Source organism: Pseudopipra pipra, chromosome 9 (genome assembly GCF_036250125.1).
Source record: "Pseudopipra pipra isolate bDixPip1 chromosome 9, bDixPip1.hap1, whole genome shotgun sequence".
NCBI lineage: Eukaryota > Metazoa > Chordata > Aves > Passeriformes > Pipridae > Pseudopipra > Pseudopipra pipra.
In genome coordinates this window covers 5,215,911-5,242,245 of record NC_087557.1, presented here as the reverse complement: position 1 = coordinate 5,242,245, position 26,335 = coordinate 5,215,911, and the positions used below count along the sequence as shown (strand labels likewise).

Genomic DNA, 26,335 nt, shown 5'->3' with positions numbered 1-26,335 from the left:
TTGCTGAGTTTTGCAGATGTCTCTGTGCATGGGCATGCTCTGACTGTCCTGTTTGGGGAAACAGAGCCTGGCCTTTGGGATGCCAGTGGGCCCTGGCGACACCTTTGGGAGGGTGGCAAAGGGGACCCCCTCCAGAGAGTTGCTAAATGCCCGCTGGCTGTTGCGCTGCGTGGACATCCTGCAGAGAATTCACTGCTATCTGGAAGAAAATACTCCAGCTGGCATTGTTATCCATCTACTTCCAAGCCACTACCCCTCTTCCAGGTGCAATGCTTGCAATCACACCACCTTTGGAGATTCTAAGGACTAAGGAACCCCGTGGGTCATGGGCAGGCACTGGGCACATGTGACAGGGACATGAGGAGCAACCACCACTGCCAAAACAGTTCACAGAATCATAGAATATCCTGAGCTGGAAGGGACCCACAAGGATCCCTTCAAGGATCCCATCAAAGTCCAACTCCTGTCCCTGCACAGAATCACAGAATGGTTAAGGTTGGAAGGGACCACAGTGGGTCATCATTTTTCATCGTTAGGGTGGTCAGACATTGGAGTCACCATCCCTGGAGGTGTTTAAGAGGCGATGTGGCTTAGTGGTTTAGGGGTTACAGTGGGCAGCGCTGGGTTGATGGTTGGGCTCATTAGATCTGAAAGGTCTCTTCCAGCCTTGACGATTCCCTGATTCTATAATTCTACGACACGACCCACGGGGCCCTGCGCACGCAGTGGCCTCTGCCGCTCACGGGGACACGGGCTCCAGGACACGGTCACTGGTCACCACGTGGGCCGGCGGGGCAGGGGCAGGGGCAGGGGCTGGCCGGACACACCGCCCCGCGCTGTCGCCCAGCCCCGCTGCGGGGGCGCTGCGGGGGCGCTGCGGGGCCGTGCCCGCCCCGGGGGCCGGGCCGTGCGGGCGCTGCTCTGCTGCGGCGGGCGGGCGGCTCCGGGGGCGGAAGGGGCGGGCGCGGCCCGGCGCGCACCGGCGGCGGTTGGCGGGGGCCGGGCCGCTTCCTGCGGCTGAGGACGCGCTCGGGCGGCTCTGCGGGACCGCGGATCGGCGGCGGCGACCCCGCGCCCGGCGTGAGTGACTGAGTGAGTGAGTGAGTGAGCTGGCGGGGCCGTGCGGGGCCGGCCGGGCAGCGGCGGCTCCGCGGGGCTGCCCCCGCCGGGGCGCGGCGGGGCGAGCTCGGCAGCGCTGCCCTGCCCGGGCACCGCCGGGGCCTGGGCCCGCCTCTCCCGGCGCTGGGGCGGCGTGCGCGGCTCCGCGGCTCGGCTGGGCTCGGTCCCTGGGCCGGGGTCCGGTCCCTGCGCGCTGCGGGTCGGCTCCTCTCCCGCCCCTGCCCCGGCACCGGTGCCCGTCGCGCAGGAGCTGCCGCCGAGAGCCGAGTGATGCCCGCGGGAGCCCGAGAGCCCGGGCCAGGCTGTGCTGGGAAAGCCGCCCCTCCAGCCTGTTGCTGCCCCGCGGGCAGCGCCAGGGACCTCGGCTTGAATGGCTTTTTTTTGTTGTCGTTGTCGTTTCTCCCCCCCACCCCCCCAAGCCCCCCCTCTCGGGTTTTTAATGTGGGTTTAAGGGGATTAAATCTGATGCAATCGGTTGGCTAAGAATAGCCTGGTCCGCGATCCTTCCCATGTGCAAAGTGCTCGGATCCCTGTGTGCTCGCACACGGGAGGTGTGGAGGTGCCGCTTCCAGCGGTGTTCCCCGCGCTGGGATGCGGGCAGGCTCGGTTTTCCGGGAGCCCCTCCGTCTGGCTGGGCAGCCGGAGCTCGGGTTTAAATTGGTATGCAGTGCCCTGACCGGGAGGAATTGCCTTTCTTTATTTTCGGGGAAGTACGAACCTGAGTAATTTGCAAGTGTGGCAGGCAGCAAGTCTGAGCTTATCCTTCATTAGCTGGCAAACTGCACGGGTTGTGTGTCTGGGATAAAGTACCTAGGGAATGTTGCATGTAAAATAAGGTGCTTCTTCACATAGATAAATAAAGCTATAACCATTTCGTAGTTTAATTTAAATTGTGCCAAAAATATTTCGTTTATTGCTGGATGCAGGGCTCTAATCTGACAATCTCTATCTTCCAAATATGCTCTTATTCTTCCTAAATTTAAGCTTTTCTCTTTTAACTGCTACATCTGTTTGTTTTAAGAGTTAATTCATTCCCATGCTGTCATTGCTTTTCCCACAGTTTGAGTGGTTTCCCATCTCCCACTCCCTTTTTGGATGGGAAGAGGTTTGTGATTATCAGTGTGGAAGGAGAACACCTTTCTGTCATGTTAATAGATTTTTTTTTTTTGACAAAAATTTAGGCTTATTGCTTTAAATAATAACTGAATTAAATTTATTCCTAAGTGAATAGTCATCGAAAATTAAATTGGGACAAGTGATGCCCTTGTAAGAAGGGTTAATTTACATTAGAATTAGAAGTTAGTGGTTGAATATGAAAGGCCTGTGCAGTTTGCAACTGTTATTGGTCTCAGAAAATGAATATTTGGAGTGGAAGTGTAGCAAGCGTCAGGCAGCGTCATTAATCTTTGCAGATGTAGTACCATTATTAGCATCCCTCTTACCTCTGGGGCACAGTTATCTTCAGTTTCCAGACACAAGTTTTATCTTCTATCAAATTCTGGCTCTGCAGCGTAGCTGGTGAGCAGGGCTGTGCTGTTTATTAGGTGCCAGCCTGCCTTAAATCTCTGCTAAATGTGCGAGGGAGAGATACCTCCTGGCTCTGAGCAAGGAGTGAGGGTGAGCATCCTGTTACTTCAGATATTTTTTTCCTTTGGTGGAACAGTTTTAAGGATTCAGGGAGGCAGGCAGTTTGCTGACTTTATGATGTGTGTGTTCCATTTGCCTAAGGAATCTTTATGCAGCTGTGGTGAAAATATTTTTGATGCTGTTGATGTTTTCTTCTGCTTTATTCTCTGCAATCCAGGCATCGTTAATCTGGGCTGTGAATTTATAGCTGGATAAGAGCTTGAAGGCACACTAGTACGTGGTTGTGGTCAGTTCTGTTGTCTTAGAGGCAGACTGAAAAGGGGGGAAAAGGGTTCTCTTGCTTCAGGAATCACCTTTTTTTTCTCTTTTTCTTTTGCATCAGGTCTTGAAGTGTAGGGTGAAGGTTTCTCTTCACGGTGCATGGACGGAAAGCCAATGCGCAGGTAAGATACAAAAACCAATTGTTCTTCTCTTATCCAGATAGGATAAACAATTTGAGTTGGTTTTGTATGTGCTTAGACTGTAAAATGTTGTTTGGTTTTAGTTTTGTTTTTTTTTTTAAAAAAAGCTTGGCTAGGAGAGCTGGAATATAAATCATTCCTCCTTAGTCCTTACTTCAACGGATTTAGTTTTCAATATTTACAAGACCAGATGTCTTTAAGGAAGAGTATGGAACACAAGTTATAGTAATTCTCTACCCCCCCTTTACTTCCCCCATTTACTGTCATATTTAAAATTCAGTGTTTAACTACTTAGGTATTCAAATTGTATAAAATAATCTGCCAGGGAATAAATTTAAACTTGATTTCCAAGGGGCATTATTTTTCCCTTAACTGAGGGAGTTTGATGGGTGAGGTCTTGGGTGAAAAGGAGATTTCCTTTTCTAATTATGGATGCCAGCTGCCTCAGCTCTAATGAGCTGAAGATGCAGCTGAAGTTTAATTCAGGGGAGTTCTTGCTGTGGTTATGTCAGAAACATTATCTATCATATAGAGAAAAAGTTGTCACAGTAATTCAGCACGATGACAGGTTTGCAAACAGGGTTTCCTGCTAGTTCTAGTTGCTTTTCACTATTTGATGGCAATCCCACGACAGAACTTAACGGCAAATATATTTCTGTACATGATGCAGGCTGTGTGGAAGCTGAAGTTCTTCTCCTCTAAATGAACTCAACTTATGCATTTTGCTTATTCTGTGCTCTTTGGGATGTCAAGAGAAGGAAAACTTTATAATGAGTAATTCTGTAAACAGTCGTGTAAGAGAGGGCAAGAATTTTAACCATAGACGAATATACAGAGCATTTTTAGCTACAGAAACCATTAGCCTCCATTCTGTGTAAAGAGGAAATAAATAAATACTCATTTAAGCCCTTGAAGAATGGCATGGTGTTGTTTAATTAAATGAACTTCTTAAGCACAACAAAAAAGGGCTGTGCTGCTGCTGCAGTTAAGCTAATGCGTAAACCCTGGGACATGATATGGGCATCGCTGGGACTGTGTATTGTTCAATACTTTTGCCAAGATAAGAGATGTGGTTTAGGCAATGAGGAGCTGTATGTGACTTTTACAGTGAATTCCTTTTTCTCCAGAATAGATTAAATAGCAGATGTGTTCTCATCCCTCTTAGTCTTCTACAATGGAGATTGTTTAAATCTTAACCAACATAAACCCACAGCTTTTTAGGTTCTTATATTGTGTCCATTTATCAAAATGTTTTTGCAAAGTGACATAAAACTGGTGACTAGCTTGGCTTGTGTTCTTGTTTTCTTGTACTCTATTTTTCATGTTCCTTGTGGAGAAATTGTGGTTCTGGATTTATTTTCATGCCTGCTGTTTTCTGCGTGTCGCACTGAGGCAGAGATTTAAAGTGCTGGAGTTCGTGTATCTTTTCTTTGGGTTTGTGGTCTTGGACTTGCTGTAGTGGAAGTTCTCTTTGTCACTCAGACTGGGTAGTTTTAGTGGTGGACAACAGCACAGGGCTGAAGAAGTAGAGGGTTGGTTTTTTATTATTGCTGCAGTCTGGCCTGACAGGCACGTCTATGTATCGTGCTCTATATTCATTTCTTGAATACGTTTGCATGTTTTAAGGGCCTCTGTGTGGATTGTTAAAATTTCTGTTTGTTCTTTTGCTGCGTGTCTTAGCAGAAAATGATGAAAGGTTTCCAATTGGATTTCGGGCTCAGATCTTCCTATGAAGTCCAGCTAAACAGATGGCAGAGCACTTCCTTTTGTGCTTTTACTCCGGGCTCTGCAGCCTTTTGACATGCCATGGGAGGGTCCTGGGAAGTACTGCAAAGAGAGGGGAGGGAGGCTTGGTCAGTTAGTAAACACAGTGAGATGGTATCAAATGCATTCAGAAGGTGGGAAGTACAGTTTGAACAGACAAGGAATTCCAGCTATTCCTGTCAAGATTACAGTAGAGAAAATGCTTTGATGCTCAAACAGGATGTGTCTTGCATTAGGAATGAAGGGAAAGTTGGGACAGGCTATTCTTGCTCACTGTCAGGGAAGCAGGAGAATGTGGTTTTGCTGAAGGTAAAAGCAAGGCAGTGGGGATCTCTCCAGTGAAGGGCATGGTCCTGCAGCACCCAAACAGGGGCAGAGCAGATCTGATGGTCAGGGTCAGCCAAGAGTCCCATACTCCTCCGGCAAGTCTGTAGGGATGAGGAAGGACAGAGATCAAGCCAGGAGGCCAGTTCAGCAGGTCATTATCAGTGGGGTGCACAGTCAGATGCAGACGTCTTTAACATAGGCATGAGGGCTTGAGGAGCCCTCAAGCAAAGTGGGGAGGCTCTCCCAGCTCTTTCTCACCAGCTTTTTCCTGGCAGCCTCTTCCCGGGTTTCAGCAGTGCTATATCAGAGCTGGCTTGAGCACAGACAGCCAGACTCCGCCATAGGAAGGAGGCTTCTGATCCTGATCTTGCACTTGGGGCTCTCCTGTGCACTCAGGAAGTTATCCAGCTGCTTGGACATAGGTCTTGCTCAAAACAAAGTAGAAAAGGCTCAGGAAGGTTTTGGAAGACTCCAGCAGTGATCTCATCTTTCAGAGTATGGGCATCCTCATTAGTGGAACAGTTTTCTGGGCTTGGTCAGTGAATATCAAACTAAGCAATGTAAATAGGAACAAGTACACCAGATGTTCTCCTTTTCTGTAAAATAAAATAATATTGCAGGCAGGTTTATCTGCTTGTTTGGTTAACTTTGTTGAGAAAGTATACTGAAATTTTGCTGGTTAGGCAAGAAAATGAATCAGTGGTATTTTTACTAATAATCAAACTTTTAGCTAACTAATTCCTAGAGTGATGATTGCCACAATAAAGCATTTCCATTTACTTAGTTGGCGGTGTTGTGGTGGTGACTTTTGTTGCCAAAGGCTGGGCCAAGTCAAAGGACTTTGTTCTAGAAATTCTGTAATGAGTATAGGAAATATTTCCTTTGTGTATGTGTTGACTTCAAAGCAAGGCACTGACAGAAATTGCTACTGGTCTGGTTTGTTATTTTTATTTGCTACTAAAATCTCTTGCAACTGAAACCCACTACAGCAATGTATGATTTTTGGATTTCAGTTAATGTTTTTAGCCTGAGACTTGTTCTGTTTCATAGGCCTTAAATCACCCTGTTGTTTTCTGTTGAACTGCGTTAAAGCCAGCTCATAGTCTCATGCTAAAACATACATTACCATAAGCAAAAAAAAGCAGATTTGAAAGTGCTCTATGACAATAGGTGTGTTATTAGGTATTTTTTTGAATTTTGGAAGAAGCTGCTGCAAGGATGGATGTCTCATAGATGCCTGTGCAAACGAATGAAGTTTTGAGAACTAGCATAGCGGAATAAAATGGAGGCAGAGCAGGCTGTTTATTTAGCTGACTTAGTGTTGCAGACTGCCTGTGCTCCCATTTGTACTTCTCAGCAGTGTGCTACAAAAACTGATCCTTTGTCAGCCCTTTCTTAATCCCATTGTATTTGCTGATTTCCCCGACCCTGCATTTTGATGGAAGCTAATCCCAGAATATCTGCATAGCTGGGTGTGAATCTTTTATCCTTGCATACACATTTCCTCTCCAATCCTGATCCTCAGCCCTCCTTAATCACCTCGAGTATTCAGGAGCAGCTCTGAGCTCTGTATGTGGGGGGAGGCAGCTCCCCTGCCATGTGAGAATCAAGTGCTGCCTTCTGTCTTTCACACCTCTAAGCTACTGACTCATCATTTCATTCTCTATGCATATATATGCATAATGCACACATAATGCAGTGGAATTATTATCCTCGTGGAGGCACATGCCATCAGACATTGTCCTTTCCATTCACACTTCTGTGGCTGTGTATAACAGCAACCCACCGTGCTTAACATCAAACATCTGGGTTGATCCAGCGTGGAAATTCCTAAGTCCATTGATCACTGGCTTCTGCATTACCCAGAGATAAGTTATGGATGAGTCAGGAGTTCTGATTCGATTATTACTCTTTTTTCTGTCCATTCAATTTTCTTTAATCGTTAACCAGCAGTTTCTCTCCTGGAGGAAGGAGGCTGGATACAGTGCAAGCTCTTAGATAAATGCTGATGGGAACAATGCAGGAATGGCTCCAGTTCTTATTAGCCAGACTCCTTTTCAGTTACTTAGAGTGTTCAGCAGGGCCTCATTTAGGCAGAAAAATCCTGTTCTGTCCTGGCTAGGAAGGACTAGGACTACTTCCCAAATCTGGCCAAGTAATCATGTGGCATAAGATGGTGCATCCCATCTCTCTGCAAGAAGTCTTGGGTGGTGGGATTGGCAGGCTTCTCTGTATTCCTTGTGGCAGCATAGCCTTAATCTCATTTTTCTGTGCTTGGATCCTGTGCCAGTCTAAAAAGCTCTTTGAGATCTGCTTTAGGGCTCTTTTGTCATTGAGGAAAACCTACAGGGTTTAGGTTAGATGGCAGGAAAAGGTTTTTCACTCAGAGGGTGGTTGGGCACTGGAACAGGCTCTACAGGGAAGTGGTCACAGCCCCAGTGCTGCCAGAGCTCAAGAAGCATTTGGATAACGCTCTCGGGCACATGTGGGATTGTTGTGGTGTCCTATGCAGGGCCAGGAGTTGGACTTTGATGATCCTGATGGGTCCCTTCCAGCTCAGCATATTCTATGATTCTATGAAAGAATGTCCTGTCCTGGATGTGTGCCATGTCCTGTGATCCGTAATTATGTGAAATGGGTTTTTATTTGAAGAACGCCTGTTCTGTGTTTAGATGCTTTGACTGACAGCCTGGTCAAGACAAACTGTCCAAAATTCTGGTAACATGTGTCTTAATAGAGCTTTTATTTTTCCCTTTTTTTCTCCTGGGGGTTGGTTTGACATAGTTTCAAACCCCTATTGCACAATGAAATCCACTTGGCTTGCTTAGCAAGAGCTAAACTCTACAGGGGAGTGATTGTCACCACCTTTCTCCCTTTCTTGGTAGAGGGATTAAATTATTTACCCTCTGGCCTTGGCTGCTGAGGACTATGAAATTAAGCCAATTAGGTAAATTAATGTTCAGCCAAGATTTTTGTAGAGGTACCATTAAATTTGGTTTGTGTGTGCTGCTGCTAAGGGGTCTTAGCTGCATTGTTTGTGAGGAACTTGGCAGAGCTTTGAAAAGGGTTGTCAAACCCCACAAGGTGAATTTAGGTTGTGAGGGACAAGAGTGGGTGGAGGAGAGCGAGAGCAGTATAACAGCAGAAGGATTTGTCAGAGGTGTCAGGAAAGGAGAACGGTGATGGATGTAAAAAAGATGGAGTAGGGATGAAAAAACCAAGACATTTAAGGTACAGAGGCTGAGCAGGAGCAAGCAGCAAAACCCAGAGGGGAGGCCCAGCTGGATCTGTGTAACTAAGATATGAGGGAGAGGTAATGGTCTGAAACATCTGAATATGATGATCAAGGAGAAGGTGTGGAGGGAATGGGAAAACAGGCTAAGATTCAAGTGAATAATTTGGGCTGCTGCAAAGAGACTGGTTTCCCTGTGGTTAGAAAGTGCATTTGACATAATAATGAGAGGAAAAGATGCAAGTTATTTTTTTTAATTCTTTCCTTCAAGCCTGCTGCAAAATACATTGAGCAATGGCAAAGCCAAGCTAGATTTCCTTTTAACTCTTAATATGAACAAAGTGAGGCAGTGACAGCTCACATATGCCAGTGCACCAGACAAGCTGGTAGTAGAGACAGCACGTATTGGGTCTTTCAGTAGATCTCCAGCAGCCATAAACCATCAGTATTCTGATATATTGCTCAATATACTTTTATTGCTCTAAGTCATGGTTTTCCTTTGGCATGGGAAGAGGCAACAGTTTCCTGATTTTCTTTTATTTTCCTAGTAGCTGATATTTCACTGGTGCTGGCGCATCTTTTTAAATAATTGTGTATGCTATGTGGCAGGAATTCACACGTGCTTGGGACATGCAAAACGGCATCTCAGTTATGTGAGCACTGATCTGCTTGTTTAGTCTGATCGCTAAAAGTGGAGTTCAGTTTAATTCTTCTTGTTCAGCACAGTCATGACTTGACAGTGAAGCTCGGGGTGCAGGCAGATGTTTGTGCAAAGTGAGGTCAGAGATGTGCCATCTTGGTTCACCCCTGCAGAACTGCAGAAGGGCTCCTGTTTTCTGGAGTTATGGCATACATGTTGTGAAGCATGATCTGTCAGCATTGTTGTGCTGCTGGGCAGGAGGATATTTCACTTAAGCTGTGGCAGAGCTGACATCTCTTCAGAGATGTGAGCAATAAAGGAAAGGTACCTATAATGCCATAAAGAATGACATCAGTTACCTAGAACATTTTTCCTACTCTGTGCCAGTGACTTAGTTTATATATTCTTAAGTCATTCTTCATCTCTAAAGTTACCATCCTGACTTTATTATCTTCTTTTTTTGGTAGGCTGATAGTTGTGGACACTTGGATTGTTTCAACTATTTGGTCTGATAATCCCATTTTCCTTCTGTAGTCCTTACTCTGCCATTCTTGAGAAAGATTAACCTTCTTTTGAAACGTGTCAGGGAAGGTGGATTGAGGCAGGAGCCTCCATAGCTCAAAAATAACTGAAAAGGTGATGATTAAATGGGTATTCTGTGAACCCGAAAGATACTCATGGTAGGCTGCAGACCATCTTAAGTTACTGAAGTCTGTGAGGCAGTTTAGTGTGTTCAGGTGTTACAGTGATGAGCGACCCTATTAAAAACGTAGGTAGAAGAACAGAGAAATTTGGTTAAATCATGGAGCTGGAATTCTTTGCAGTGGAAATCCATCTCCAGCTCTGTCAAAGAAAACTCAAGTGATGGCGGGCAAGTCAGCTGATCTCTGCTTTGAGTCACTCTCTGAAATGGGGATAATGCCTCTCCACCACACAAGGCTACTGCGATGTTCAGTTCGTAAATATGTGAGTGTAGCTGGATGTTACAGCGGTGTGTCATAGAAAGCGTATAAAAATAGCCATAAACAGAAGCCTGTTGCGAGTTGGCATTTGTTTACTTCCAAGCAAGCTTGGGTTTGAGACGGATTCCTCTTTCATGTGATCACGTGCCTGTTTTCCAGCATGGACTCACGGGCACTGCTGGTTTCTGTGCTCGTACCCAGTGCGAGCTGCAGGGCTTTGGTGCTCGGCCGGCGGTGGGCTCGCTGACGATGGTGCTGTATTATTATTTCCTGCGCTGCAGGTGTACCAGTACTCGGCCAGGAGAGACCGGAATGGACGTGACCAGCCGCTGCACACTCGGAGATCCCAACAAGCTGCCCGAGGGGGTGCCGCAGCCCGCTCGCATGCCCTACATCTCCGACAAGCACCCCCGGCAGACGTTGGAAGTCATCAACCTCCTCCGGAAGCACCGGGAGCTGTGCGATGTGGTGCTGGTAGTGGGCGCCAAGAAGATCTACGCCCACAGGGTGATCCTGTCAGCCTGCAGCCCCTACTTCCGAGCCATGTTCACCGGGGAGCTGGCAGAGTCCCGGCAGACGGAGGTCGTGATCAGGGACATCGACGAGAGGGCCATGGAACTGCTGATCGACTTTGCCTACACCTCTCAGATCACTGTAGAAGAGGGGAATGTCCAGACCTTGTTGCCCGCTGCTTGCCTTCTCCAGCTGGCCGAGATCCAGGAGGCCTGCTGCGAGTTCCTTAAGAGACAGTTGGACCCTTCCAATTGCCTGGGCATCCGAGCTTTTGCTGACACTCACTCGTGCCGTGAACTGCTGAGGATTGCTGACAAGTTCACACAGCACAACTTCCAGGAGGTAAGAAGCTGGTGTGCTGGAGTCATGGGGTAAAATGTCTCAGTGTGTCCTGTGAGAGCTTTGAGCAACTCATTTTGTCCTTCTTTCCAAATCCTGCCTTTACATCTGCTCTGTGCCCTAACAGTGATGGGTGCCAGATGTTAGGTGGAGAAGAAAGAGGGTAGGACTGTGTTGTACTTATGGTTTGTATATGATCCACAGCATTTCTTCTCTGAGAGTTGTGTGGTGAGTGCTACATGAGAGGCAGGGTCATGGGTGCAGTTGGATTTGGCATTGGATCTGACATGGCAGCACAGTGGTATGACATTCTATTCCTCTTTCAGAGGTGTTCTGGGTTCTACGTGATTGGAGGGCAGACAGGTGTTAAAGTAAGGACAACACATCAGTAGAACCAAAAAAATTGATGTTGAGCTCTGGGATTGGAAAAGTGGGTGTATGGGGGAGCACACAGCTGCCTCAGTGGAGACCTCGACTCCCTTGCTGGAGCAGAACTAGGGTTTGGCATCTATTATTCAGCAGAAGTTGTCTGAAAGTAATTCAGACGTGTAATATTGTAGCTGACCTTTATATACTCAAATCTCATCCTTTGTTAATTCTGCTTTGATGATATTTTGGGGAAAAAAGATACCAGCAGCTGGTTCAGGGAAGGATCAGCATAACAATTAGGATTCTGTGAGCAATAGTCAAGAGATGGATCTTTACTGAACTGTTACACCCAATACATAAAGGAGCCTAACCCTTAAGTAGTGTCTTTCCTGAGCCCTGGTAGGAAGGGCAGGAATTTGTGTATGTTTTGGAAGCAGCTACTTTGTAGGAGTGTGCTCAGCATGAAGGTCGGGTCCTCTGCTAGAGATTCATCTCTTGCCTCTTCCAGAAACTGCCCTCTGCTATCCCTTGGAACAGGTAACCTGATGTGGAGAAATCTCTTCCCACTGGTTCGCAGGTAGATCCTTTCCAAAGGGAGTAACTCCAGTGTTGACTCCTGATGCTGATTGAGTTTCACTAGAGAAGCAGCAGTGTGTAAGTGCTGTGAGTGATTGCAGCTTGCTGTCTTTTTTTTCCTTGGACATGCAGGAAGCCAATTGGCATTGTATTAATTTCAGTCAGGTTGAACTTAAGAAAAATCTGAGCAGAATCAAGCACAAAACATGACTGTTGGACACAGTGAACACAATACTTGTTATCTAACTATGGACACAACATCAGTTTACTCTAAAAGCTGCAATTAAATGCATCTTTTCTAACCAAATAGTTTGAGATGAGTTCGTTTTTTGTAGAACTTGATGATTTCACTAAACCCTACATTTTAGATGGCCATTTCCTGTGCTCTGTGCTTGCTCTGCACTTCTATTCTTCTGCATTTTTTTGGGGAACAAGATGGTAACCAGATGGTTGTTTATTTTCAGTGCTTGGTCATTTTAATAGTTAGAATTTGTTATTACATGAGTAGGGCATGCTTACAAGCCTCTAAATAACTTTTTAACAGCTTAACAGTTTTGTTTTAAAATGTTTTAGCATTAATACACACAGCTGGCTTTTAAGAGCTGCTTGCTATGAGCTTCTTTTCTTTTGCAGTCACTTGAAGACAACTTACTGTCTTCCTTATCCCTTCTAAAGCACACAAAGACAAAAGTTTTGGATTGAAGAAAACACTTTTCCTCATAGATGATGCAAATTGTAATTGGCTTAACTGCATCACAGCCTCTCTAAAACAATGGCTTGGAATCGAGCACTATTTCTTTGGCCTGGGCAGGTTTTGGTGTCCCTTTCAGTGCTTCAGGAATTTTGCAGCTCTTCATCCCTAATGACCACTTCTTTTGCTTCCCTTGTTTCTCTGCAGAAAATGTTAGTGGTGCTGCTTGTTGGGATTGTATTCCTTCTGCCAGTGCTTTCCATCGGAATAGTGGATTGGTAATCCCTGATGGAAATCAAGGATTTGGCTACTTAACCATCCTCCACTGTGGAGGCTGAGAACTGATAAAAAAAAATGTGCCTTCTTCTGCAGAGGCTGTATGGTCCTGGTTCCTCCAAGCTGGCAAATAGGAACAAGAGATGGGAAATTCCTGGATGGCAATGTGAGATACTAAGCACTAGGCATCAGGCCAACCCATGCAGTTACTTTGAATGCAGTTTGAATTGCTTCATGTCCTCTGCTGTGCTAACCTCTGGTTCTATTAATTTTTATGTGTATTGCTGCATTACATCATTAACTTCTGGGTAAAATGTTTTTCCAATTTTTCCATTCCCCCCAATTTAATTTCTTGCCTAAAACCCCTAGTGAATCTTGTGCATGTAATGTGAAATGGTTCTATTAGCAACTCCTCTGTAGAAAACCAGCCTTTGTGGTTTTCTTTTTTTCTTGCTTGGTCTCTTGACATCTGTGTGAAGGAAAGAAATACACTTAAGGATGAACAACTTGTGCTTTTATCAAGAGACAAAAATTGCACTCCATATTGTATAGTCTGACATTTATTCTGTCTGTAAAAACAGTGATGCACATGAATATTGCAGAGGAAATGAAACCCATCCAATTCTTGTTCAGTAAGTAAGTCAGTCAAATAGATCATTAATATTAGTCAGGTAATTATGAGTGTCCTTATAATTAAGCCAAAATAAGCCTTAGCATTTTAAATAATGATTTGTTTTACTATGTAAACTAACGAGTTGCATGGTAGTAATAACTTGGTTTAAAGTGCTTCCAGTGCTTTGAGTTTTGTGAGGCCATCGATGCAGCTGGGTTTTGTGAGGGTGGAAGAGCCTGGATGACCATCCTTAGCTCATAAACTTCCAGAGCTGATGTTTTCAGAGTCAGAGGCTGCATTACAGACTGTCAGAGTGAAGCTTACACATAAACTTGTCTTTGTAGAAGGGAAGAAGACTCTGGAAAAATGCTGATAAAGATCTTTAATGACCAACCCAGTTCTTATTCTAAGGCCTAAGCAGTGTGTGGGCCAGCCTTGTTGCAGCCCTTACTGCCCCTGGAAGCCTGTGGGACCCAAGAACCAAGTCTGGATCTCGTTGTCTGCTGTGTTCTTTTTTAACAGTATTTTCTGTTGTCAGTTACTTGGCAATTCCTGCATGTTTGTTCAGTGCCCTTAAATAACTTCTTTAGGTAATTAAAAGGACTGCACAGCTGACTGCTGTTGAGATGATCGTGTCAAAGAATGTTTTTCTTTAATTTATGCAGCAAATCATGAAATAAGTCACAGAATTCTAATGTGGTAGCAAACGATAAGGACGAGCCACTGAACCTCTCAGAGATTACACGCTACAGACTGGGGATGCTTGTAGGGAAGCCAAACTGGTGGTTATCAGTCAAGCCATTTCTGCAGTTTTTATTTTGATCCTTGCATCTTTCCCATCTACCTGGTGTCTGTGCAGGAGCTGTGGTTGTGTGCGAGCTCTCAAGGCAGTGTTTGTGACTCACGTGTGCTCTGTGCCGTGCTGTGTGAGCAGTCCTCCAGCAGCAGCCAAAGCCTCCTGAGAAACTTGGTTGCTATCTTGGATGCTGAAGGAATTAATGTGTTTGCAGATTGTCAGTGGCTTGAATTTCACAAGAGATCAGTCCTTAGAGGCTCAGGAGGCTCTGATTCCCTCTTTAGTGCATCTCGACTTGTGCATACTCCATGTATATATTTAGAGCAAATCAAAGAGGCAGGATCAAATGAGTTCCTCTCCTGAAGTATTTTCTGGTCTGCCACAAATCAGCATTCAGGCTTTCCATGTTCTCTGCAGTGCCTCTGGTAACTTGTTTGAGACTCTTATTTTTGTGTGGTGTTTTGGTTTTCTTGTGAATCAGTTCAGCTTTTGAGTCACGTATTTATCACAGTATTATTCTGCCTTATATATTAGACACTGCAGACAAGGAGACTGGTTTTAAAGAAGGGCTTTGTTTTTCATAAATTTTGAAACTTGATCCGTGTGTTTTGTGGTTTAACCCTTTAGGAGCATCCTACAAAAAAACTTAGTGTAAAATTCCCTGTCACTTGCATCCCATCTAAAAGTGCCCTTGTTGTGTTGGTAGGGACTGACTGCAGTCTGCTCTGTGCAGCAAACCCTTCATATGTTGGTGTTGAAACTCATGGGTATTTGACATATTACTGGGTTAGTCCGTGAAGTGCTAGAGTGGTGGCTCTGGTGCTTTGGCCTCTGTCCTTACTTTCTTACTTCTTTTGCTTTCCCAGGTAATGGAGAGTGAGGAGTTCATGCTGCTTCCTGCCAATCAGCTCATAGACATTATATCCAGCGACGAGTTAAATGTGCGCAGCGAAGAGCAAGTGTTCAATGCCGTGATGGCCTGGGTGAAGTACAGCATTCAGGAAAGAAGACCTCAGCTGCCACAGGTAATGCTGAGCACAGTAACATTCCCGACTGCTTTATCCGGGGGGAGACTGAGGAGGGGTCATAGGGTGGTGCCACAGCAGTTCTGAGTGCACACAGAACCACTGAACTTCTCTCTGACTCCCACCTGTGTTAGGTGGCTTGCACTGTCCCTTCATCTAGGCTGGAAGCTGCACTGGCTAGAACCTTAAATAGGGAATTTGGTGGATTGTTTCCAGGTAGGACTTGCCAAACTAGCTGACTCCAGCAGTCTGTCCAGACAAACCTGCCTGCACTGCTTTGAGTGTTGTATCAAAAACACAGTGGAGAAGAAAATGCTTGCCTCGGTTTGCGGTGCATCTTTAAACTCTGCTGCTTGATTCGTGCCTCAGCCCTCATGGAGCTTGTCAGAATGGTTTTGTTGGAATGCAGTGCTTCATCTAAGCCAAGGCATTTCACGGAGCAGAACCCATTCTGACAAAGCTGTCAACCCAAAGCCTCTGAAGTCTCGGGCTGGCTGATCAAAAGAGGTGAGCGTCTGCCTGCCTCAGTGTTTCTGCTTTGGAAGTAGACATTAAACGCAACTTTATTTACTGGAAAGCTTTTGAAAATGGCTTTAAATAAACAAACCAAACTGGAAAAACCTGCTGTTCTCAAGGCAGGTCTTCATGCTTTTATAACTGTCTATACCTGCTTACACCTCCAAATTCTAAACCATTGTGAAAGGAGTGTTATTACTTATCGTTCACTTATTCTTTGATACCACTCAGGTTTGAGAGAGCTAAGTGGTTGATAAAACTACTAACTAAATTAGTGTTCAGGCAGATGTATTGACATTGTGTCATTATTTTAAAGGTTTCCAACTGTGACCTTGTTTTCAGCTGTTAATAGATCCAGTGGATTGTCCCCTTTCAAAGACTGATTTTCTGCTGGGTATCTAAATTGGTATATTGAAAAGGCAAAGGTGCTGTAAGATGAGCTGTATTTAACTGAAGTGCCAGGTTTTGGGTAGGTAAATGCCCATGCATGTGTGCCACAGGAGTTATTAACTGCCTGTCAAAATTTGTTAGCCACTATGGAGCAAGTCCAGAGGAGGACACCAAGATGATTAGAAAGATAGAGCACCTCTCCTGTCAGGAAAGGTTGAGAGAATTGGAATTGTTCAGCCTGGAAAAGAGAAGGCTTTGGGGTGACCTAATTGTGGCCCTCCAGTACCTGAAGTGATCCTACAAGCTGATGGGGCCAGGAGAGACAGGGCAAGGAGGAATGGCTTCAAACTGACAGAGGGCAAGGTTAGATTGGATAGCTGGAAGAAATTCTTACCTGTGAGCATGGTGAAGCACTGGAAGAGGTTGCCCATAGAAGCTGTGGCTGCCCCATCCCTGGAAGTGTTCAAAGCCAGCCTGGATGAAGCTCTGAGCAACCTGGTCTGGTGGAAGGAGTCCCTGCCTGTGGCTGGGGAATTGGAACCAGATGACGTTTGGGTTGGAAGGGATTTAAAGCATTCTATGATTCTGCTGTGTTCCGTTTCGCTTCTTGCATCTCTGTGGGTATATGTGGTTCACCACTGACGTTCTGTTTTGTGTTTCAGGTCCTGCAGCACGTCCGCCTGCCGCTGCTGAGTCCCAAGTTCCTTGTGGGTACAGTGGGTTCTGATCCGCTAATTAAGAGTGATGAGGAATGCCGGTAAATCTCCTCAGTGATTCACAGAATTGGACTGTGTTGTTCTCTGAAACTGTGCTGATTTGTCAGTGCTAAGTGGGTGATGCCTCACAATTTCATCTTTTCAACTGGAAGGAGAAGAGAAGCAAGAAAAAGTGTTTTCTATTTCCATAATAGTCAGTGTGTACCCTAGAAGTGTTTTTCTTCTTTCTGGTTTTCAGTGAAATAGCAAACTTTGAGTGTGCAGTTTGGCTGTTGGTTTGACCTTTCCGTGTATTGATTTTCATTTTGCCTTTTTTTTCCCGCTCTAGTCATGGCCTTTTATTAAAGCTTAGCTTTTACATGATGATCTCAGTAAGAGTTCAAGTATCTTTTCTATGTAGAATGTCTGCACTTTGATAATTGAATTGGACTCTGGGATTAGAGTCTGCTCTTTCCCACAGTGCTAATGCAGGGAAGTTGTCATTTCCCCCTCTTATGGTACGAATCTCACCTTTCTGGCTCTGCAGAATTCTGTGTCATCCATAAAGCACACGACTTATCTTGTGCTTGTCGTAAAAACGTTCAGGGGATAGGCTGAACTCTTCCTGAATAAGCATTCATACTGGGGGAGTTCCACCTTTGTAGGGGGAAGGAGGACTTTTTTGTTCTTTTTTTGTTTTATTCAAGGGTTTGGAATATTAGGATTAGTCCAGGTGGCAAGTCATGAATGGATGGACAGTGTGAGCTGGCCAGAGCTGATGGAGAAAATATTCATCAAAGGGTACTATCTCCATCTATTGGTTGTGTGTGTATTATGTATTTGTGTGCTTTCCAACTCCTGTTCTGAGGCAAAACAACTGATTGTTAAGTTTTAGCTTGAGGTAGACTGGGTTTTTGTTTTTTGGACAGCAAGCCTGACAAATATCTCATCATAGTTTTTTATCAGTCTTTTTATAGCAAGTGATATCTGTTATTAACTCTGGCCAAATACTGGTGCTGGTTTACTGCTGTCACTGGGTAAATGGCTTGTAAGCAACTGTATTTAGGTGACAGTGTGAGTTTTAACTAGAGCTGTTTATGCACTTGTGTGATCTGTGAATACCTGAAGAGCATGACTAGTGCTGGCTGCTCTTCCCATCAGTTCTGATTCATACCTTCTCCTGAGACTGCGGGTGAGCTTTAGGAATTAATATTTTCCTGTCTGGCACAGGGATCTCGTGGATGAAGCTAAAAATTATCTGCTGTTGCCCCAAGAGCGGCCGCTGATGCAGGGACCGAGAACTAGGCCACGCAAACCCATCCGCTGTGGAGAGGTGCTCTTTGCAGGTGTGTATCTTTGCAGGTGTGTGTGTAGTGCCCAAAGGAGAGCTACAAAGATGGTGAAGGGTCTAGAGGGGCCATACGGGAGTGGCTGAGGTCACTTGGTTTGTTCAGTGTGGAAAGGAGGCTGAGGACAGACCTCATCGAATCCTGCAGCTTCATCTCAGGGGGAATCCGAGGGGCAGGCTGTGATCTCTACTCTCTAGTGACCAGCAATAGTACATGAGGGAATGGCATGAAGCTGTGTCAGAGGAGGTCTAGGTTAGGTTTTAGGAAAAGGTTTTTCACCCAGAGTGTGGTCTGGCACTGGAACAGGCTCCCCAGGGAAGTGGTCACAGCCCCAAGCCTGACAGAGCTCAAGGAGTGCTTGAACAACACTCTCAGGCACGTGGTGTGATCTTTGGGGCTGTCCTGTGCAGGGCCAGGAGTTGGACTTTGTTCCTAGTGGGTCCCTTCCAGCTCGGACTGTCCTATGATTCTGTGTATCATCCCTGCTGGCTTAGGCCAGGAGACTCCAGGCAGGATTTTCTGGTGGTGGTGTTCTCATCATGCCAGTCTTCACAACATACTTCTGAAATGACCTGTGCATTAATATTTGGAGGTTTGACTTTCTTACTTATGTGATTTCTTTGGTGCTGTGAATGCCACAGTATTTCTGAACTTAAGTAAATGCTCCTGAAAACCATGTTCTGCTTCCTAATTATAAACCTCAGAATGACTCAGAGATGGGGCTACTGGCACACGGCTGGCAGAGTCTGAGGGGGTTATTTGTGCCAGGAGCACGTGCAGTGGGTGAGCTCAGGGTGTTTGAATGGCACTGTTCTCCTGTGTTTGGTTGCAGTGGGGGGCTGGTGTAGCGGGGACGCGATTTCCAGCGTGGAGCGCTACGACCCTCAGACCAACGAGTGGAGGATGGTGGCTTCCATGAGCAAAAGGCGCTGTGGCGTTGGAGTCAGTGTTCTGGATGATCTCCTCTATGCTGTGGGAGGCCACGACGGTTCCTCTTATCTTAACAGTGTGGAAAGGTAGGTCTCCACAAGGCCACTGTGCAGAATGTTAGCTCTGAATGTTTAAACCTGAGTGCAGCCTCTTAGAAATGAGTTCGTTTTGCCGAGTGTGTTCCTGTTCTGCTGAAAACCTGAAGTGTGTCATGTTATCCCCAGCTTAATGGGACAAGCCATAGCCTTTGGAATAGGGCAGGAATCTCTAAGAGATGGGTCTGGGTATAATTGCTGGGAGGAGTGATGATCTTGGTTAACCTCCTTTGCAATTGCTGGTTTGTTTTCAGTGTTGTTGAGGAAGGTGAGGTTACAGTAACCATTTCTTAGTTGTTGAGGGAAAGATCCTGGAATTTTATTGTGGAGTGGCGACTAGAGAATTGAGGAACCTTGGCACTTGGACAGAAGAAGGAAAATAGGTCAGTTTTAGGCCTGTGAAAGACTTAAGTCAAACAAGTTTTACCAAGCTTCCTGTTTCTGGGAGCTTCATATGGCAATTCCCATGCCTAAAAGCCACATGACTCAAATCTTGTACTCAAATCATGACTCAAATCATCTAGTACTCTAAATCTTGGCTGTGTAACAAATCCAATGAGCTATGCAAATATCTCCTCCCTCCTTGGGCCTCCCCATCTTCCCACCTATCTCTTGGATATTCCCAGATTCCCAAGTCATGACTCTAGCCTTACATCTCCCACGTCCTGCACTTTCTTGCTATGCACCATGTCTCCTTGTCTCTGGATTCCCAAGTCCATCTGGTTCCTTCATCTTTTATCTGGAAGCGCAGGTCCCAGTGCTGGCTGAGTTCTCCTGTGAACTGCAGAGAACACAGAGCAGAGTAACTCTGGCTGCTGCTCTTTGCTTAGCTGCAAGTTACCACATGCCAGCCAGTCCCTGCTAACCTGCTGTCTCAGGAACCTGAACCTTTGATCCTCAGCTTGAATCATCTCAAGCTGCAGTTTGAACGTCCCCAGAATAACATGTACTTGGATGCGTTATATCACTTCAGGGGTTTTATCCAATTTACAAAGAGCTGTGTTGCAGTTTAAGCTCAAGATAGGCAGGTTTCACAGCCTTAGTAGCTCCTGAGCATGGGAGAGTCTAAAGCAGACCTAGACAGGTAATTTGTGCTGTTTTTTCCAGGTATGATCCCAAGACCAATCAGTGGAGCAGTGATGTGGCCCCCACCAGCACCTGCAGGACCAGTGTTGGAGTAGCCGTTCTGGGGGGCTACCTCTATGCTGTGGGTGGCCAGGATGGTGTCTCTTGCCTCAACATTGTGGAAAGGTACTTTTTATTACAAAAATTAAAAGAGGAGGATGTGGGGCACACGGAGAAAGAGGGTCTGTTGAAAGGCGTGGTTGATGTAAGACAAGCTGGAGAGGAGGTAGAGAATATACAGATCTTATAGTGATTTTTGTTTGGAGAGAATCACAGAACATTCTGAGTTGGAAGGGACCCACAGGGATCATCGAGTCCAGGACAGTGTTGCTGCCCCTTTGTGGAGGTGTCAACACTTCGCTAAGCTCCGGTGTTTATTCTTTTGCCAGGTATGATCCCAAAGAAAATAAATGGACTCGAGTGGCTTCCATGAGCACCAGGCGCCTGGGAGTTGCAGTGGCTGTGCTAGGAGGCTTCCTCTATGCTGTGGGAGGCTCTGATGGAACATCTCCTCTCAATACTGGTATGCCTTTTGCTGTCCCTTAGTTCCAGTCAGCACTTATCAAGGTCCTGTTTGTCCATAGTGTCCCCAGATGGCTGTTGAATATTTTAGTGATCAGTTCGAGGTGCTTTTTCTTTATTAAATAGTATTTTGCCATACAGTAATTCACTCTCCAGGCTTGTGAGCCCCTTTTACCTAGTTGTGTATGTCCTATTTTTCTTTCTCAGTGCTGCATTTGGCAGTGTGTCCTGAATGCAATGCTTCGATTATTTGCATAGCAGTTGCAAGCACATCTTTTTTCCTGCAGCAGCCCTTTTCTGCTGCAGGAAGGAAGGTGCCAAAGGTAAAACTTCTGCAAGATGGTAATGCAGGTCAGTTTGTAGCATTGCCAGCTCCCTCTTGAGTGAAGGTCTGAGTGCGATTGAGACAGGAGAGAAAATGACGAGTGTTCTGTGGAAGAAAAGAGAGAACACACTGGTTCATCACACCTTTGCTGTGTGGAAATTGTAGTGTCTTTGCAGTGAGACTTTGGATGAGGGTTCAAAAGTGCAGATCCCTACTGCCTGCCAGCCTTGTTGTCCAAAGACGTGTCGTTTCCTCCGCAGTGGAACGCTACAACCCCCAGGAGAACCGCTGGCACACCATCGCACCCATGGGGACGAGGAGGAAACACCTGGGCTGTGCAGTGTACCAGGACATGATCTATGCTGTGGGAGGCAGGGATGATACAACAGAGCTCAGCAGTGCTGAGAGATACAACCCTCGGACCAACCAGTGGTCTCCTGTTGTGGCCATGACATCCCGCCGGAGCGGAGTGAGTTTGGCTTGGTTTGCTTGTCCGTACCACACACAGTCATGTGGTGAGAGCACAGGGGTAGACTGTCAGCTTGTGGGGTTTTTTTCCCTCTGATTTCTCTGTGTGTCTGATTTGCAAAGGTTTGCAAAAAGCTCTCTAGCAAGACTAGAGAATGAAGCGGTAGCCATGTCTTGCCCTAGACAGATGTTTAAAGTGCCTGAGGATGGGAAAATGGAGTAATTTGAGGGTCTTTTTAAATATTTTTGGTCCCTGGTACGGAGTCAACTACTTAGGCTTGAAGCAGAGGATTTTTTAGGTTTTTACTTGGTGACATAGCTGCACTTGGTTTGAGATACTATTAAAGAATGCTATCAAAATTAGTACCTGAGTCTCTCTGGATGAATTAGGAGGTGAAAATACGCGCTTTCCCAGGAAAAAGCTGGGGAATTGGGTAAGCTTGTATTTAGATACAAATTTACCAGCCTTCCAAGTTTTTTCGTTGCCATGAGGTGTGTGTGGGAACAGAGTTTCCAGGCTTTCACTTACTTTGTTGCCTCTCTTCACTGAGTCCTATGAGTATGGAGAGTGACAGCATGTTCTCATCAACTGCTAATCTTGGTGCTTTCTGCAGACTTGTGAACGAAAGATTAGCACAGCATTTTAAGTAGTCATCGTGTTTGGGCACATGCAAATGTTATGAATATTTATCACTGGATATTGGATTATATAGTAAAGAATGGATTAGTTCTATCTGTGTGTTAGTATTTCAGTGCCTGGTGAGGCAAGTATGAAATAATTTGAGGAACTTCTGGTTTTGAAGGCAGAGAACATGTTTTTATTTGTCGTCAAAGCACATGGTACGCTGTCCAACACTGTTCGTTTTGGTTACTGATTAGACACTGACTTTTTATCAGCTGCTTCTATATTTGCTTTCTGTAGAAACTGCTTAACAGAGGCATCTGTATCTGCAGCCCTCCTGAGTCTCCTGACTTCCTCAAAGCCAAAACGAGGACCATTTTACATTGTGTTCCTGCTCTTTCTCTGTTATACTACATGTTTGCTGCTGGAAGTGATCATCTATTTGACATTTCAGTGATTTTGTGCTTCTGCAAAATGGTTAAGCAGAAAGGCTGGGGACCAAGGTGATTTACAGGTGGTCCAACCCCCAGCCTGAGAGGTTTGGGACCAGGGGCTTACGTGTGTTTCTTCTACTTTAAGTAAGTGTTCCAGGCTGTGGGCTGGAAGTCACAGCAAGTCACATTTGAGGAAGAATTTCAATCCAGAACATAAGTTTTGGATGAAAAAGGTTTAGATTCTCATGTATCTATTATCATTCAAATGGTTCTACTTCTTGTAGCTGTCAATAGGGGGAACCTTCTGCTTTTTCTTTAAGAGATTGTCTAGTTTGAGATATATATTTAACTTTCCATGTCTCATTTTTTAGGTTATTTTATTTCTGCCACACCCTAAAGAAAAATACCCCAACCCTCTCCTGCAGACTGCCTTTCACCAAACATGGTTATTAAATCCTTTTATTGATGTTTTCATTTTAGCCCTTGTTTTCAGGACATCCCAGCTAAGTAGCTACTGTCTGTGATGGCTGTCTTGCAGGTTGGCCTCGCCGTGGTGAATGGGCAGCTGATGGCAGTGGGGGGGTTTGATGGCACGACGTACTTGAAGACCATCGAGGTGTTTGATCCAGATGCTAACACGTGGAGGTAACTGTTGGGTTTGGGAAACAAGCCAGTAGTGAAATCCAGCTGGAGCTGTTGCCACCCAGCTGGAGCTGTCCCAGCCAAACTAGAAAGGTGATGCACGCCACAGTGAAGAACTCAGGTGTGGTAGAGCCAGCACAACACTCACATTGTGGCTGTTGCCTTGCATGGAAGTGTAAGAAAGAATCACATTTTGAAAAGTATCCCGATATTCCCCTTGTCTTTGTTTTGGGCTGAGTCTCTCCTGCTTCCCAATAAAACTAAGCTTGCCCCGAGCAGAAGGAACTCACAGCCATGATGTAGAATTTAGCCTACTAAGATTTTGCTTTCAAGATGAGGCTGTGATTTCCAAATCCTTTTGGAGGAGCTCAAACAGAACACTGGGAAGTTCTGATGTTTCTCCCCTTAAGTCTGCAAGACAGCAATTGGAAGAATTTCATCTGGTGTATAAGCTGAGAGAAATAATATTAAATTGCTGATCCAAAATATGTACTGAGCAGAAAATAGGAAAAGTAGCCTTTGTAGTCATAACTATACTTGAAAGCAAGTGATTGTGTATTTATTCCCAAGTCTAATTAGTTTCAAACTTATATGGGTGTTCTTGCTGCTGTAGTAATCTGGCAGGAGTGGGGAATACAGAGAAATTAATGTCTTTATTCCTACTAGTAATAGTAGTTTAACCCTTCCCTGCTGAGAAGGGCTGTTGCAAGCAGCACTGGAGGAATGTCTCCTTGTTTGTTGAGCCATGGGAATATGCAGCTGAAGTGATTAGGATGCTGGAGTCTGTAGGGATCAGATAGCCATATGAAATGCAGGCACCATTTCAGTAAACAGGTGGTGCTTGGGATGCATTACATCTTGGTTGAATCACCTGAATTTAGGGTATTAGAATATAAAATTACTAAAATAATTAGAAATAAAAGTAGTTGAATTGTGAGGATCAAACCTACTTTTGCTCCTGTGTTACCCAAAATGTAGCCCAAGATCAGCTACAGCCTGCAAAGTTGTTTTCTTGTGTATTCAGACAGGGAGAAAGAAGTCATTACTTGAGTAACACAAATCTGGTGTCAAAAAGAGAATCAGTTTCTGTTTTGAGAGAGAAAGGCCTGAGAAAATACAGCTGTTTACCTTGGAAGTGTGTGAGATGTGCTACCCAGCTTCTTCATGGTCTGCTTTAAATTGGTGATGGTCTAAGTGTGCTCACTGGGGCTGGTTGGGTTTTTTTTACCATGATAGCTCCAAATGCTCCCAAGGGCTGGTGCCCATGGTGTCTCCATGAGGGATGTGAACCAGTGTGACCCCAAACCCTTGTCCTTGCAGGTTGTATGGCGGGATGAACTACCGGCGGCTGGGAGGAGGCGTAGGAGTTATCAAAATGACACACTGTGAATCCCATATATGGTAAGCATCCAGCGGGAGGGAGTCCCCTTGGTTCTCATTCCTAGAAAAACCTGAAGAGACTTGTTGACACTGGACCTCTTTGCAGCTCTAGTATGCACGGTCTAGATCCAATGTAACTCTTTGAGCCGGTGACTCTTTCTATGGAATTACAAAAATGACTTCTGTGAGAATGTGCCCAACGGGAGACCACGTTGTCAGACTCCAGGGAACCACTGGACAAAAGTAGAAGTGTTGCTTATGTCCGTATTTTTTCTAAATAGTCTACATTTTTTGAATAAACCAAACTGTAACAGTTATTGTAGCGTAAACGATGCTGACGTAGAGACTACATGCTGTACTGGGAGTCTGGCAAGGAGGAGGGTTTCCTGCTTTCCCTCCTGCTGTGTGAGCAGTGGATGTGGCAGCTGCTTGGTGGGCGAAAGAGAAACGTGATACAGAAAACATTGCTTTTGCCTTATTTACAGAGAGCTTCAAAAAAAAGTACTTGACCTGCAAGGTGCCACCTTTTGCACAGAAGCTTTTCTGTGCACAGAGTATATTTATTTTTTCATTTAATTTGTATCATGTATTTTCTTTGAGTCGCTCACAGCGATAGTTCCAGCTTTTTATATACATATATATGTGTGCATATATATATATATATATGTATTTTATATATATATGTATATATGTGTGATTTGCGTTTCGACCACCTGGTGGTTTGGGCAGGGCCACGTCCTGCCAGCTGTTGTGGTTCCAACCCTTGTGGTATGATTTAGGGTCTCATAGAGTACAGGAGAGCTGTGAGGATGGGTGCCCTGAGTATTTTTCAACTCTTGCTGGAGGCAAGAAGTAGAACTGGAACTCTCATCTATTGACTGAATCAGTGAAGTGCCCAAAAATGGGTGAGAGGGGGAAAAGGATTTCAAACGATGCCTTTTTACTGTACAGTGTATGGTACAAAAGTTCAGCTTTTGTCTCTCCACTCCCCTGTATGTGAACCTTGAAATATCTGCTCACTTACAAAAGCCTTTTTCCTCCTGTTGCCTGCTAGATATCAGTTCTTGTCTGAAGTTGAGGTGCAGGTGTATGTTAATTCCGACATTCCCTTCTTGTGCTCTTGCTGGAAGGGCAGACCTGCAGCCAGTTCCTGCCTGCTGAAAAAGGCTTAGACCAGCACCACCTCAGCTGCCCTCTTGTCTGTGTCTTTAGAATTCCAGACCATGATGAGATGGTGTCCTCCCTTTTAGTGATTTTTGTGCACTTTGCCTGTGTGTAGTTAGAGCAGGGAAAGATATGAGGCTCATTAGATTTTGGAGGGGAAGGACTGTTTGCTGTAACTGTGGGTAACTGGAGGCACCCAGGGGTGGGGGTAGAGGAAGGAGGAACTCTAGACTCAGCAGTTCTGTTTGTACTGTAATTTCTATTGAGTATGAAAGAATGACCTTTTGCACCTGATCTAACTGTGGACTTTAACTAAATCTGGGTTTAAAAGAGTAGGAGGACTGTAAATTCTTGAGATGGAAAAAGGCAGTGCTGACATTTTAAGTTC

The 26,335-nt window shown here is 45.2% G+C and overlaps 1 protein-coding gene across 6 annotated transcripts; it reads left to right on the top strand.

Moving 5' to 3' along the window:
* Window positions 1-989: 989 nt before the first annotated feature.
* On the top strand, window positions 990-25,100 carry KLHL20 (kelch like family member 20). 6 transcript variants are annotated; one of them, XM_064664265.1, is made up of 13 exons: window positions 990-1,080; window positions 3,089-3,149; window positions 10,374-10,947; window positions 15,132-15,290; window positions 16,859-16,953; window positions 18,122-18,237; window positions 19,073-19,256; window positions 20,373-20,516; window positions 20,780-20,913; window positions 21,498-21,706; window positions 23,300-23,406; window positions 24,724-24,804; window positions 24,890-25,100. In XM_064664265.1, exons 2-13 carry the CDS (start codon window positions 3,127-3,129, stop codon window positions 24,918-24,920), a joined length of 1,857 nt encoding a protein of 618 aa, XP_064520335.1. In that variant the 5' UTR covers window positions 990-1,080; window positions 3,089-3,126; the 3' UTR covers window positions 24,921-25,100. The 6 variants fall into 6 exon arrangements, with proteins under 6 accessions (XP_064520335.1, XP_064520339.1, XP_064520336.1 ...); XM_064664266.1 differs by having other exon boundaries at window positions 1,019-1,084; XM_064664267.1 differs by having other exon boundaries at window positions 1,033-1,092.
* The last annotated feature ends 1,235 nt before the right edge of the window (window positions 25,101-26,335 follow it).

What these genes read in the sequence shown, in the direction of transcription:
- KLHL20 (XM_064664263.1), top strand. Translation starts at nt 10,342, where the DNA reads ATGGTGCTGTATTATTATTTCCTGCGCTGCAGGTGTACCAGTACTCGG. An exon ending in TGGAGAGGTGCTCTTTGCAG is followed by an intron (nt 18,238 to 19,072) that starts GTGTGTATCTTT and finishes GTTTGGTTGCAG; the next exon opens with TGGGGGGCTGGTGTAGCGGG. An exon ending in TGCCTCAACATTGTGGAAAG is followed by an intron (nt 20,517 to 20,779) that starts GTACTTTTTATT and finishes TTCTTTTGCCAG; the next exon opens with GTATGATCCCAAAGAAAATA.